Source organism: Felis catus, chromosome C1, assembly GCF_018350175.1.
Source record: "Felis catus isolate Fca126 chromosome C1, F.catus_Fca126_mat1.0, whole genome shotgun sequence".
NCBI lineage: Eukaryota > Metazoa > Chordata > Mammalia > Carnivora > Felidae > Felis > Felis catus.
The window spans coordinates 95,917,698-95,932,756 of record NC_058375.1 but is presented as its reverse complement, the minus strand read 5'-3'; the positions used below and the strand labels follow the sequence as shown (position 1 = coordinate 95,932,756).

At 38.6% G+C, this 15,059-nt stretch overlaps 2 protein-coding genes across 3 annotated transcripts in view; one reads left to right on the top strand and one right to left on the bottom strand.

Moving 5' to 3' along the window:
- Positions 1–5,068, top strand: part of ST7L (suppression of tumorigenicity 7 like) — a 137,620-nt gene extending 132,552 nt beyond the window's left edge. Inside the window, exon 15 of the mRNA XM_045033293.1 lies at positions 4,380–5,068. Within this exon, the coding sequence (XP_044889228.1) occupies positions 4,380–4,433 (54 nt within the window). The 3' untranslated portion in view covers positions 4,434–5,068. The remainder of the gene's footprint in view (positions 1–4,379) is intronic.
- Positions 1–15,059, bottom strand: part of CTTNBP2NL (CTTNBP2 N-terminal like) — a 52,918-nt gene that overhangs the window by 9,235 nt on the left and 28,624 nt on the right. For both annotated transcript variants that reach the window (XM_006935000.5, XM_003990464.6), the window contains exon 4: positions 1,249–1,479. In XM_006935000.5, coding sequence (XP_006935062.1) covers positions 1,249–1,479 — 231 coding nt within the window. The remainder of the gene's footprint in view (positions 1–1,248; positions 1,480–15,059) is intronic.

The window sequence follows — 15,059 nt, the reverse complement described above, 5'->3', positions numbered from 1 at the left end:
CCCAGGCGCCCCCCCACCCCGCCCCCCGCCACTGATACATTTTAAATTGGGCATAAATGTCTTTAGTTCACTTCATTCTAGACCAGAGGTTAAACTCTTCTGTGTCCCGGACAATTCTGAGAATGCAATTAAAGATATGGGAAAAAATTCACATTCTACAAAAATGCATCAACTTTTGGCATTCTGTGTATTTTCTGGAGGATCATGGAACATCTGAGGCCCATCCATGGTTAAGAATCTCTACTCTGGCCTTTCATTTGGACACTGTGAAGAGTAAGAAAAATCATGGGCAAGACCTATGCTGAAGCAATCTGTCAGGTGTGTTTTAAGCAGATGGCTCTCTAATGCAGGCAATCATAAAAGTAAACTAAAGTTCATCAATTTGCAGCCACTGACCCCATTTTTCAGAATAAAATGTTTCCTGCTAGATGTGTTGATGTCTCCCTTGCTAGTATAAATCTAAACCAATACTTTTAGAAAATGTAGATTTTAGCCAAGCACCTTTTACAGGCCAGATTTCAGCGGTAAATGACAGGTTGGGGAATAAAATCATAAGCATTAGAATTCCAATGAGATGAGGTAGAGGAAAGCACAGGTCTGCCTTCCTAGCTCGGGGCTGTAAGACCGGGAGCCAAACACACACACACACACACACACACACACACACACACACACACACACACACACACACACACACTTTCCTAATAGGTTCGAACAGCTTTAAAGTAAACAATCCTAGGGACTGTTTATCATTTTACGAAAAGTAAAATGCAATGAAACTCAAAAGTAGGAACACGTGAAAATAATCTATTGGCTTCCATGTTTATAGTCAGGTAAATTCTCTCCCTCATCCAGCATTCCCCAAATACCTGCTCATCTTGTTATTTATCACTTAAGTAAGCAAATAGGGAACACTCTGTTCACCTACAAGCTTGGTCAGACCCGTTTGTTGCCAAAGTCTGGACGATCAAGAGCTGAAAAAACATAGCCAGTGTTTTGGAGTGTCATATCAAGAAGGAATGCCGTCTTTAGTAATGTGTCTGGCATCCTCCCTAAATTTAACATTTTGAATAACTTGTGTTTTCTTTCTGATCTCTTGGCTCCGGGGTAAGCTGCGGGGCTTTTGACACCCGGGAGACCTCCCAGCTGACTTACTGTGGAAACTGGCAGCTGACAAGAAAGTATCTGGTATTATTTATCAAGTCTTCCTAAGAGTTTATGTGGCACAGGTCAGCTGGGTGAACCCACCTTCCGGTGCCTGCTCTCGGCCGCGGCCAGCTGGGACAGCATGCGTTCCTGCATGTTCTTGCATTGCTTCATCACCACCTTAAGAACAGAGAGTGGGTTTGTGCAGACCGGCTGCTTCTCGCCATCATTTTTCTCCTTCAGTGTTTCAAAGTCTCTCTGCAGGGCCATTAAAGGATCACTGATGTTGTATTTTCCATAGCGTTCTTCAATGAAAGTATCTCTGTGTTGGGCCTGGGAAAGAGAAAAACATCAGCATTTTGCTTTTTAAAACTATTGCGGAGGGAGAATTGCTAGTTGTTACACATTAAAGGTGGTGGTGGTAGTATAAATGGAACCTGCTGACTACAGATCTCATTGGTGCTTGAGCCATCTGAACGTAGAAACAACAGTGGAGAGGGGGCACGGTATAACATTAACGAGGACAATTACTTATGTAGAGCTAACTATGCATTAGACATTGTTGTAAGCATTTATATTCACATTAGATTATTTAAATTTTATAAGCCTATAAGGCAGGGCTATCATTTTCAATTTGCAGGTGAGAAAATTATTAAACAGTGGCCAAGTAACCTGTTCCAGGTTACTCATTTAGCAAGTGGTCAGAAGTAGGATTTAGGGGCGCCTGCGTGGCTCAGTTGGTTAAGCATCCGATTTCAGCTTGGGTCATGGTCTCACGGTCTGTGAGTTTGAGCCCCGTGTCGGGCTCTGTGCTGACAGCTTGGAACCTGGAGCCTGCTTTGGGTTCTTTGTCTCCCTCTCTCTCTGCCCCTCCCCCATTCACACTCTGTCTCTCTTTCAAAAATGAGTAAATGTTAAAAAAAAAAAAAATTTTTTTTTTTAAAGCAGTAGGATTTAAATCCAGGCAGCCTGGCTCTAACGTCTATGTCCTTAACCACCACGCTACTGCCTCTGCTTATGAATGCTTGTACTACCAGCAGGTAGTTTATGAGTTTACATATTTAGGGATGTAACAAGGCAGTTGTAGATAAGTAAAGGACACTAAAAGTGTTTTCACATGATGACTATTTGTGATTTGAACACTCAGTTATTGGTGGGTCAAGAGGGTGGAGGCACTCACAACCAGGTGCAGACAAAATCCCTTCTACCTGCTGCCAAATTCTACCCTTTCCTCTAGTCTCTGTTCAGCTGCTATCTGCCACCTTCCTTTTTGTCCCCCTCAGGCTTGGTGGGCTTCAGGCTTGAGAGAGAAGGTGCGTAGGGAATGGGGGCTGAAATCTGCTTTAGGGCCTGGGTTGCCAAGTTGGGTCCAAGGATCAGGAAGGGAGTAGAAAGATAAGTCTTTGGCTTCCCTATTCTCTCAGCTTTACTAGGAGGGACCTGAAGTCATTACTTCATAAGAGCATCATAGATGCAGGTAACAGAGTGACATTAACAATTCCTTTACTACACAGACTTGGAAACGTTTCCTGGGACATTTTACAACCAAAAGCAAAAATGAGGTGTTAATACAGCATTGAGGAAACTTTCTCAAAAACCACAGCAAAGTACTATATAATTTAAGCTTTCAAATGAAGTCTAGTCATTAAAAACTACTGTCATTTATCAATGTTTAGAAATTATTTCATCAGAAGCAGGTTTTCTTTCTCTTTTCTTCTTTATTTTTAGGAGCTAGGTTTTCTTACCACCATCATCCACAAAGAGGAAATCATTTGAAAAAAAAAAAGGGAAATTCACAATTCAATGGCTATGCTTAAAAAACAAAACAAAACAAAACAAAACAGAAAACAACCTCCCCCCACGCCGACAATAAAGCAAAATGGGGTTTAATACAGAAGAATGTTTCAGTGCTGAAAAGGTGATGCTTCCTTCGTTAGACTATCCAAGATCAAGATCCAGGAATCACTTAGCCTTATGCTCTAAATTGTGTTGGTATCAACTGGCAACTGTTCAAAGCAGCGTTAGAAGCCCTGTATTTTACTTCTAGCTTGACTACAACCATTTTAAATGATGACATTATTGGGGTATTTGGATAATACTGGTATACTGAAAATATTCAGAGCCAAATAAATCCTGTTCCTTTAAGGTATCATCTCAAGATAACCACCTTCCTGACCATACTACAGGTTTGTGTGCATGCACGAGTGTGCGCGTGTAAGCATGTGAATTAAAGGGGTAAAGATTTGAAAGATTGAGTCCAAGACAGAATCCTAGTTTTTCAGCTCCGAATTAAAAAGCAAATCCTCAGTAAAATTTTGAAATAGTCTCTCTACCATTTTAGGATGGAGAAAGACAAGACCAATTCCTGAACTGGCTATTTTTACTTTTTAAGTCATGGTGAGAACAAAACAGAAAAGGCTAGTTTTTAGTTACACTTTTAAAAGAAATAGTGTCAAACAGCAGGGACTCATCAATGTTTTCCTTTCACCAAGAACATCTGTTTAAGTTGAGTGGTGTTTGGGTGGCTCGGTTGGTTAAGTGTCCGACTTTGTCTGACTTTGGCTCTGGTCATGATCTTGCAGTTCGTGAGTTCAAGCCTTGCTTCAGGCTCCGTGCTGTCTGCACGGAGCCCACTTTGGATTCTCTGTCTCCCTCTCTCTCTGCCCCTCCCCTGCTCGCACTCTCTCTCTCTCTCTCAAAAAAATAAATAAACATTGGGCGCCTGGGTGGCTCAGTCGGTTGAGTGTCCGACTTCGGCTCAGGTCATGATCTCAAGGTTCGTGAGTTCAAGCCCCGTATCAGGCTCTGTGCTGACAGCTCAGAGCCTGGAGCCTGCTTCAGATTCTGTGTCTCCCTCTCTCTCCCTGCCCCTCCCCGACTAATGCTCTGTCTCTCTCTCTCTCAAAAATAAACATTAAAAATAAATAAACATTAAAAAAACAAAAAAGAAGAACATCTGTGTTGAGTTTTATACCTCAAACTTGAGATTGACAACCTAGCTATTAATGTCCTAAGGCAAATCCAGGTTCAGAAAAATGTTTAGACAAAAGAAGAGGAAAAAAACCTTTAAAAAGTTGAAATTCCACTGTTCTTACTGCACATTGTTTTATTCATGATTTCCATTTCTGTCTGATTAGTGATGGTAACGAAATGATTATTAGTACTGAAATTGGTTTAGTAGGGCAGAAAGGCAAACGTAAACCTGAATATTTCTATGGCTTTCTCCTTTTCAGAATAGCAGAGAAGAAAAAGTGGGATGGGAGAGCAGACTGGAGTACAATTCGTGACCTTGACAGATTTGCTGAGAAGCTGTCTCTCAGGTTTGAGTATATAGTTAACTAATCCCTGAAAACATGACTTTAAAAAACCCACACTGTTATTATCCAGTATAATTAATAAGCATCACTGAGTTACAAGTCCTAGACGAGGAGCTTCTTTGGTAAGGTCTCAGACTTCTCTGAGAACAGCTGTTACCCTGTCTGTTTTCTCTTGAAGTACTTCCCAGCAATTCCATAATCGCTTGCATGGTAATTACAAGTTATACAAAATTGGTGGCTTTGCACATAAATGAAAAGAATCTGTGGAATAATCTAAAAAAGCCTCCTTGTCACAAAACAATTCTTGTAGGCAGGTTCTACTATGGGGCCCAGATATGGGAAAAGTGAATTCGAAGTCTATATTTATTATACCAAACACTGGAGTAGAAAATGGGGGAATACGGTCTTTTTCAGCCAACTCAATGCCTCAGTCAGGTAAGTGGAATGGATGACAGGTTTAATAGAACAATTAACCAAAAATAGATGCTAAGAATTGAAGAATGAAACAGCTTTACTGGAGGTGTGTACTAGGTATCTATTCCTGCCTAACAAACCACTCCCAAATGTAGCAACTCAAATAGTAAACATTGTTGTTGTTTTTTAAATGTCACAGTTTCTGAGGGTCAGGAATCTGGAAGGGGTTAAGCTGGGTGGTTCTGGCTCTGTGTCTCATGAGGTTGTAGTCAAGCTGTTGGCATAGGCTTTGGTTCCTTGCAGTGTGCTGGCTTCCCACAGAGCAAGTGACATGACAGAGAGAGAGAGAGAGAGAGAGAGAGAGAGAGGGAGAGAGGGAGAGAGGGAGAGACGGAGAGACAGAGATGGACATGCGAGTATCTTTTAGAACTTAACCTCAGAAGTGACATACCATCACTTCTGATGTATTCCATTGGTCACACAGACCCACCTGGTACACGTGGGAGGAGACTGCACAAAGGGTATGAATATCAGGAGGTGGGGTCATTGGGGGCCCTCTTGGAGGCTGGCTACCACAAGGGGAATGACTAGATATGCTACCTCTATTGTTTACATCTCAAGTCAAAATTTAGAGACCAAGTATCTACTAAGTACTAAAAACTGTCAAGGCTGAGTTTTAATACTCTAATGATATTTCAGCTATTTAATAAGAAATTTTAAATGATCTGGATTGGAGTTTTTGGAGGAGGAATTCAGTAATATAGCTAAAATCAATCAATTTCTGCAATTTCATTATTTTCACTTCACTGACAACATGTATTTTAACTGAAGAGAAATTTCTACATTGTCAGAAAATATAATGGTCTTTAATTTCAGACAACAGGAAGATAATTGGCTGGTTAGACAGATTCACTGATAAAAGGTATTACTACAGCAGACAAAACATACAGTCATCTGTTACTCATTTTTCCTGTCATAGGCGGAATGAAACACACCAATACTGAAAGCTTAAAGTAAAATCACATAATGTCCTTGGAGCCTGCCATGCTCGCTCTCTAAAATTATCAGCTTTGCTATGATAAACTTCAAAAAGAAATATGAAGCAGTCACCTCCTCTCCCCTCCCCAAGATTATTTATACTATTTTAAATATATATATTATACATTTTATCATACATAATAACATACATAAATAGTATAATATAACACATGAAAATAATACTATATATATGGCATAATAGCATACTATTATAGTAATATATAAGTGTGTATGTGGATATCTATCTATCTATACATTTTTTTCCAATCTTAAAATAGGAAATCATTATTCTTTGGATGATAATCACCAACATAAAGGATGGTTCCATATCGAAAAGTGAAGATAAGGCCTACTTAACTGGGGGTTTACATTCAAGTATGAGTTTTATTTAAGACTCAGGCTGGAACCCTAAATGGATTAGGATACATCTTTGCAATTTATTGCCAATTCTGAAGTGATCAGCAATATAAACTTTGTGCCTTTAAAAATATCTGAATACCTCCATTGCCAGAGACCAGAAAGACCAAAGAACATGATTCCAGGATGGTTTTAATTAACGCTACAACAAAAGCATGTTAAAACTATCCTTTTCAGGGGTGCCTGGGTGACTTCAGTCAGTTAAGCCGGCTCTTGATTTAGCTCAGGTCATGGTCTCATGGTTCATGGGACTGAGACCCACGTCAGACTCTGCACTCACAATGTGGAGCCTGCTTGAGATTCTTTCCCCTGCCCTCTCCTTCTGCCCCTCTCTGCTTGTTTGCTCTCTCAGAAATAAAGAGATAAATAAATAAACAGTAAAAATATATTTTAAAAAGCTATCCTTTTCAAATTTAAGTTGAATCTACTAATTTTCAAATAATTTATACTCTGGAGTCCCTGATAAATTATAAGTAGCTGCATGAATAACTGGAAATAAAGAAACCATTCTGGATAAAGATGATAACATTACAAGTACACCTTTTGTTTTAGAAGTTCCTCTTACTTACTGAAAGAAAACTGGATTTCAATGTTTGACAATATTAATAAAAGAGAAGTTAGCCACATCTGAATTAAACTTTAATTTTTGGGAAATGGTACGGAATTTAACATGAAAACTTTCATGATTTAAAAAATGCTTCTGACATATTATTGAAAACCCATTAATCCACTTAACCATAAATGCTATTTTCTCAAATCTAGCCTTTCTACACATTTATTTTCTTTAACAACTTTTGGCTCTGGAGTCTAACATAGCTGGCATTGTTATCCGGGCTCTACTAATTTCTATCTGTTTACCTTCAGCAATTCCCTTAACTTCTCTGTACCTCAGATCCCTCATCTGTAAAATAAGGGCAACATTCTACCTATAGGTTTATTATAAAAATTAAATGAGTAATACAGAATGCTTCCTGTAAGTACCTGGCACATAGTAAATACTATAAATAGAAATTAATTTTTCAATAACCAAGTTTAGAGTATAGATTTTCCTTTTAGACCCAACGACTAAACCCACTCCTGGAGGTTTTAAATCCTGGAGATTTAAGATTCTGTAAAACTGGACTAAGCCAGGAAATCTTCATTAAAAGCAAAACAAAATTCACCAATCCCCAGATAACTCCAAAGTAATACATCACTAAAAATATATTGGGAACCTGAATAACCATTAACAGTATTTATTTAGTAATTAATCCTGAACTGCTATGTGACATTTTATGTAATATCGCCAGCTGGTATTTATCTTCTGCATTATGATTAAACATTTCTCATTTTTCTTTTTTTTCTTCCTGCCTAGACTGTAATGACTCAAAGGAAAAAGCATTCCTCATACATCTTTCTTCTTCCTATATCCTATATTTCCACTCAAGCCCAAAACACTTAACAGATGTTCACTTTCCAGCTTTTTCCTGATGTCTCAGCTTCGCCTTACTCTTATCATAGTTAGTGAGGTCAATATTTTATTCCGCTGTTAAGAAAATCTATGATTTACTTAGTGTAATCATTTAAGGTAATATTAATTTATACAGTTAGCAAACTGACTTTAAAGTAGAATGAGCTTCAAAGATTCCCTTTGGAGTCAGCTTGCAGCCGCAGATGTTTATAAAATCAACTATTTACATAAGAATAGATGACCATTTATTATTATTTGACTAAAGTGCACTAAATTCTTTTGAAGACTAAAAATGGTAAGTTTAGTACAAACAGATATTAAGTGTGATACTTCTAGCTAGTAGGCTGCTTGTTGATAGAATATGGGTAAACAGCTTAATGTAGCTGCTTCAACATTCAAATTCCAAAGAGTCTTATGAAAACTCCTAGTGAAATTGAAATAAATGTATTCAGTTTTGTGGTCTTTGTTCTGTTTTATTTTTGTGTGTGTGGGGAATCTATGTGTGTGGTTGAAACAAATTACATCTATATTCTGGACTGGGTCTATGTAAATAAGTTTCTGAGCTGGGGAAGAAAATGTGTAAAGACAGTCAATAAGTACTGAACAAATTAATGTTCTTGAACATAAATTAGAATTTTAGAATATAACTCTAATGGCACATTAGATCCTAATCTCTTTTATTCAGGATGCTGTATAATGAGAGTTGACATCTATCTCACCATATACAGGATGGATCACAGACCCAAAGATAAAATGCAAATGGCCAAAAAGCACATGAAAAGGTGCTCAACTCATTAGTGATCAAAGAGATGTAAATTAAAACAATAATAACACTAGAAAACCACTAGAGGGGTGCCTAGGTGGCTCAGTTGATTGAACTCTGACTTTACCCCAGGTTATGATCTCGAGGGTTTGTGAGTTTGAGCCCTGGGCGCATCAGGCCCTGCTGTCAGCGAGGAGCCCAATTTGGATCCTGTCTCCCCTCTCTCTGCCCCTCCCCACTCGTGCGCACATGCGTGCTCTTACTCTCAAAAATAAACAAACACTAAAAAAAATTTTTTTAAAGCCACTTCTTAGAAAGGCTAAAATTAAAGATGGACAACATCAAATGTTGGGAAGATGATGGAGCAACTAGAACACTCACCATATTGCTGGTGGGAGTATAAATGGTGTAATTACTTTGGACGTTAATCTAGAAATTAATTATAATGGTAGAAAAACGCCTGTCTGCAGTTAAGTATTTATCCAAAAGAAATGGAAACATAAATCCACAAAAAGATTTACACACAGCTGTCTGAAGCAGCTTTATTCATAACAGCCCCAAACTGGAAACGACCACAATTTCATGGTGAAAAAAATCACAGCAGCAGTCGCCTCTGGGTGTAGGGGGACAAGGAACCAGGAAGGGGCACAAGATGACTTTTTGGTGTGACGGGAATGTTTGTATCTTGATGGGGATGTAGGATGTACGCATTTGTCGGAACTTATTGATCTATGTATCATCACTTAAGATCTGTGCATTTCACTATACCTAAATTATATCTCTAGTTCAAAAATATAAAAGCACATAATGAGAGTTAAAGGGAAAATGAAGTTATAGCATTATATGCTTTATATATAGTGTTTCAGAAACATGGGATGTTCCAACCAAAGTAAATTTTAATAACAGCAGAAACAGTGAAGGAGGTGCTAATACTATATAGTGCTTATTACCTGCCAAGCAGTGTGCTCAGTGTTTTACACATCTAATCTAATCCTAACAACGTACCTCTGGAGGTGTACGTCACTTATATCTCCATTTTATAGAAGAAACTGAACACAACTGAACCTTTGTCCCAAGGTCACAAAGCCAAAGTTAGTAGTGGAGAGGTACAATAAATGGTATATAGTAAGTACTGAATTTGTTAGCTGAATGAGTAATACATAAACAGATATTCCCTAGGACTTTGGAGGAATTAATTTCAATTTAGTAGGGGTCCGTCAGTAAGCTTAAAAATAAAATAGAACAGAAAACATTGTAGAGCATTGAATGTTGTGAGTAATGTTTCAAGAAACTTTTCTTCTGATCTAAGAATATAAGGGTGTGTATATGTATATGCATATGTATGTGTGTGTGTGTGTGTGTGTGTGTGTGTGTGTTCATTCCCTGGGTCACAATATAGTCTATTTTTTACTGTGTCCCTGTCAAAATATGAAAAACACTAAAATAAAGAATCCAATTAGTCTGACTCCTGGAGCTATGATTTTAAACAGTTTCGGGGAGCCTGGGTGGCTCAGTCGGTTGAGCGGCCGACTTTGGCTCAGGTCATGATCTCGCGGTTTATGAGTTCGAGCCCTGCATCGGGCTCTGTGCTGACAGCTTGGAGCCTGGAGCCTATTTCAGATTCTGTGTCTGCTTCTCTCTGACCCTCCCCCATTCATGCTCTGTCTCTCTCTGTCTCAAAAATAAATAAACCTTAAAAAAAAAATTTAAACAGTTTAAACTGTCATAAATAAATTCTAAAAGAAGTAATAAGGAATCAATCTTACTGCTTTATTTTAAACTAACGAATGTTATAAATGTCTACAAACCACGACATGTTTGGCCTAACATCAAATATACAAAAATGTTAACAAAAAAAAAAATCTGTGTTATTAGGGTTAGACAACCAAAACAGCACTGGAGAAGTCTGGGAAAATTTTTGGACATATGGCTGATTCACAAGAGCACATGCTTTGAATGCTTTTATTGAACACTTGATGTTTGCTGGGTACTACAAATGCTAAGTGATGTGGGCAATGATAAGAGAAGAGAGATTTGACTAAGTAAGATGAAGTCCTTTGCTCTTAAGGAGCTCAGAATTTGCCAGACAAGTTTAAGGCCTGAGAGCAGAAATAAACACACTGCCTCTGCTTGTTTAAATGTTTTCTAAACAGTATCATTAATGTTTAGAGGAACACCAAGTACAATTTATTTGATCAGGACTTTCTAAGCCTCAGACCTTACACTCAGAAGGAACAGGAAGGAAAAGACCAATCCTGGAAGTGGGCGGGTGCTGGCAGATCAATGGGACTATCAGCAACTTAATGAATCACAGGAAACACCATGAGGTTGAGGGGGGCATATAATCCAAAAACTGTCTCTGAAGTATTGCATAAGGAGACCCAGACCGTAGACTATAACCTGAGTGTGATACTTTAAGTAACTATGAACTTGAAAAACTTCATTAGAGGTGTGCTCAGCCTCTTTAACTCACAATGTATTAACAGTGCAGAAACTACTTCAAGGCTAACATAGTTAAAAAGAGCTCATAAATAAGATTGAAAGGGTTTCTTCTTCTAGTTAGGGGATTCTATGGAGAGAGCTGTATGATTGTGGGATGAGACTTTAAACATTTTTTTGAGGTGAGATTCTTAAATCGCAAACAGTCTGATACTACAAGGAAACGTGGCAAGAAACAAGCTACTCAGAGGAAAGGTCGCAGGAAGAGGGTCCTTATTAGCCTAGCTGAGAAGTACAGAGTGTTCACATTGAGAAGTGTAGCAAGTAAACAGGAATAAGAAGTTTGTGGGGGTAGAGGAGGGTGGCGGGAGTGTACAGACAGGGTCAAATGAGAAAGGGGACTAGGTGTGGTTTGAGAGCCACACACAGTGAGAGCAAGATGTCAGGGCAGGCAAACAGAAGCAGGGACCGTGATAATTATACATCCTAGTGTGAGAAGGTAGAACAGAATATCTAGGATGACATATTAAGAGAGATCAAGCTCTACGTCCCAAGTCAGAGGCTGGAAGGGTGGCAACTTCTATTGTCACTGCAGACTAATGTGGAGGGAGGCAGCTAGCTATTCAGTTGGGAAGGATGGTTTGTCTTTAGAGAACAGAAGGGGAAGAGGAGTAAAGAAGCCAGGACCGAGAAGTAAAAGGTGGGCTCTAAGTGCGTGTTTAATGACAATTTTAAATGTGAACCGACAATGCTTATCACTACAGTAAGGTACTGAATAAATACATGGTGAAACCCAGCGTGCTCAAGTTGACCACTAATTACTACTAATTCCAAGTAATCCTAACCAGAGACTGCCTTTGTCTTCATAATAAAAGTCTACTGAGGGGCTTAGCATGGATGGGAAGAACAGGAGTTATCTTTGGAGATACAAGAGTTTTTCCTTTTTACTCTATGGGGTAGCAACACCTTTCAGGAACTTTAAGTGTCGCCATGGACAAGAATGGGATAACCAAGACCCCTTTACCATTTTAATCCCAATGGGAATAGAACTGGCTCCATTCTAAGCCTCTAAGACTGCTTCAGTGCTCTTCCTTAAATGACTTCTCTTGGCCTCACGTGGTAGTTATTTGTCCCAGGAAAGGAAGGATTTTTACTTTAAATATTAGTATTACTAGTATTAATATTAGTATTAATACGAATACTAGTATTAGTATTATTAGTATTAGTATTATTAGTATATTAGTATTTTTACTTTAAATAGGTTCCACACCCAGCCTGGAGCCCAACGTGGGGCTTGAAATCAGGACCCTGAGATCAGGACCTGAGCTGAGATCAAGAGTCACTTAACCGACTGAGCCACTCAGGTGCCTCTGAAAGGAAGATTTTTAAAGGGAAAAGTGATCCATTTGGAAAGCAACCAGAGAAGGGGGGATGAGGAAGATTCTGTGGGAGCCAAAAGCAAGAACAAAAACCCACTGGAGAAATGGGAGATAAGTGAATATATTCTGAAAGATAGAGAGAGGATATGTGTAATTTAGACAGATGCCCATAGAGGTCCTTAGCTGAAAGTCTGGTAAACAATATTTTTGTATATATCTAGACAGATAAAGAAAGACAAGCAAAGCTGTACTCTTAAAAAAAAAAATACTATTTTCAATGAGGCACACAAAGCTCCCGTTACTAATCAGTCAGGAAATGCAGATGACCACATCTCAATTTGATAGGAAAGGACACCACGGTAAAATGTCAGCTGAAAACTAAAATATGGTTTTTCAAAAAACAAACAAATAAAATATGGTCTTTTTTTTAGATGAATGCATGTGCATAGTGAGCAAAGGTACACATCCCAATTATTTGGTATCCTTTACTACAAATACAGAAACAAACATAAGCAATGATTTCCTGTCTGAAGAACAAATTGTTCCTTCTCAGTACAGGCTGAAATGTAAATAATGTCACCAAGTGGAAATCATCAACAGGAAAAGTAATGAAACTATATTACTATAGTTAAGCCTCTCTTCTCAAAAATATTAATTAGTAAGTGGTAATCTATTTTGTACCTTCAATATACTGAAGTTAGACTTAAAGAGCCTGAACTTATTCTGTCATATAACAAATATTTCTGAAGAACTTCTGAGGTTCTAGGTATTTGGGATGTAGTTCTGAATAGGATTAAGTATCCACCCCTCCATGAGGAGAAATACTAGGCCTAAAGAAGAGAGAGGTGAAAATCTATCATCTGTGATGCGCAGCAGCATGAATTCATAAATTTCCATATTATCAATAATCCAGTGCGAAGAAAAAGAAATCACATTAAGTCTGACTCAACTCTACAAAAATTTTATTGGTAAAATAATGTGAGGCAATGAGAACAAAGCCTTCCAAATTTAATAACACGGTCACGTACTCCTACCTACCGACGAGTTCAGTCTTTTGTTGAACAGATAGCTATTGAATTAGATTAAAATAATTTTTTGAAGTTATGCGTTATCTTAGAACTCACTAGGTGGAGTTGGCTTTCTGATGCAGAAAATACTTTATGTTGTTGTTAAACAATGGAATATTATGAAGTGCAGATATGAAACAGAGCCAGGAAAAAATACTTTGAAGGGTTATAGGTCTCCTGCTATGATAATAACACTTCTTGAAGTTTTCATCACGTAGTTGCTCATGCATACACTGTCAGCTCTATTTGAGTCCATCACCTGTGAAAGAATCTGCTTTGAAGGAAGACCTTTTAGGTGTCCTGTTCAAAAGCAGAATCTGAAAATTCGTGGGAAATCTACTTTTGCTTTTTTGGGAGACAATCAGGGATGTGATGCTAACAAGCTCATGCTTTACCTAGGCATGCTAGGCTTGTCTCTATCCCCTTAACTGTATTTTAGAATTAATATACATTTATGTGAGAGGATAAACCAATTAGAAATAAAGACAGTTACAAAGTAAATGTTGTTCTTATTTTCTTTCTTTTTTTAATATTTTTATTTATTTTTGAGACAGAGAGAGACAGAGCATGAGCAGGGGAGGGGCAGAGAGAGAGAGGGAGACACAGAATCTGAAACAGATTCTGAGCTGTCAGCACAGAGCCCCATGCAGGGCTCAAACTCAGACTGTGAGATCATGACCTGAGCTGAAGTCGGACGCTGAACCGACTGAGCCACCCAGGAGCCCCGATGTTGTTCTTATTTTCATACTCTATTTCTTAAAAATATAATTAAAAAAAGTTATTTCTTTATTTTGAGAGAAAGAGAGAGGGGAGGGGCAGAGAAAGGGAGAGAGAGAATCCCAAGCAGGTTCTGCACTGTCAGCACAGAGCCCACCAAGGGGCTCGATCTGACGAACCTTGAGAACATGACCTGGGCCCAAATCAAAAGTTGGACACTTAACCAACTGAGCTACCCAGCTGCCCCTAATTTTTATATTAATTTCATCATAAATGAATATTTTCTCATAAAAAAATTTAATTATGTAGATAAAGCCAAATTCCTTCCTGAATACAAGCCAATGTCTCTACCTCAAGAGTCCTCAGCGTCAGGCTCTGGGCTGATGGCTCAGAGCCTGGAGCCTGCTTCGGATTCTGTGTCTCCTTCTCTCTCTGCCCCTCCCCCATTCATGCTCTGTCTCTCTCTGTCTCAAAAAATAAATAAATGTTAAAAAAAAAAAAAAAAAAAAAAAAAAAGGGGGGGCGCCTGGGTGGCGCAGTCGGTAAAGCGTCCGACTTCAGCCAGATCACGATCTCGCGGTCTGTGAGTTCGAGCCCCGCGTCAGGCTCTGGGCTGATGGCTCAGAGCCTGGAGCCTGCTTCGGATTCTGTGTCTCCTTCTCTCTCTGCCCCTCCCCCATTCATGCTCTGTCTCTCTCTGTCTCAAAAAATAAATAAATGTTAAAAAAAAAATGTTTAAAAAAGAGTCCTCAGTATAATCAGTATCCTCTCAGACCTTTTCCAAGCATATCCATAAATGTGTGTATGTGTACTTTTTTCATTTATTGTGTCTAGAGATCTAATACGTCAGTACACTGCTTGCTTTCTTCTCATAAAAAAGAAAGCAGTTACATAATATGGCATAGTAAGGAT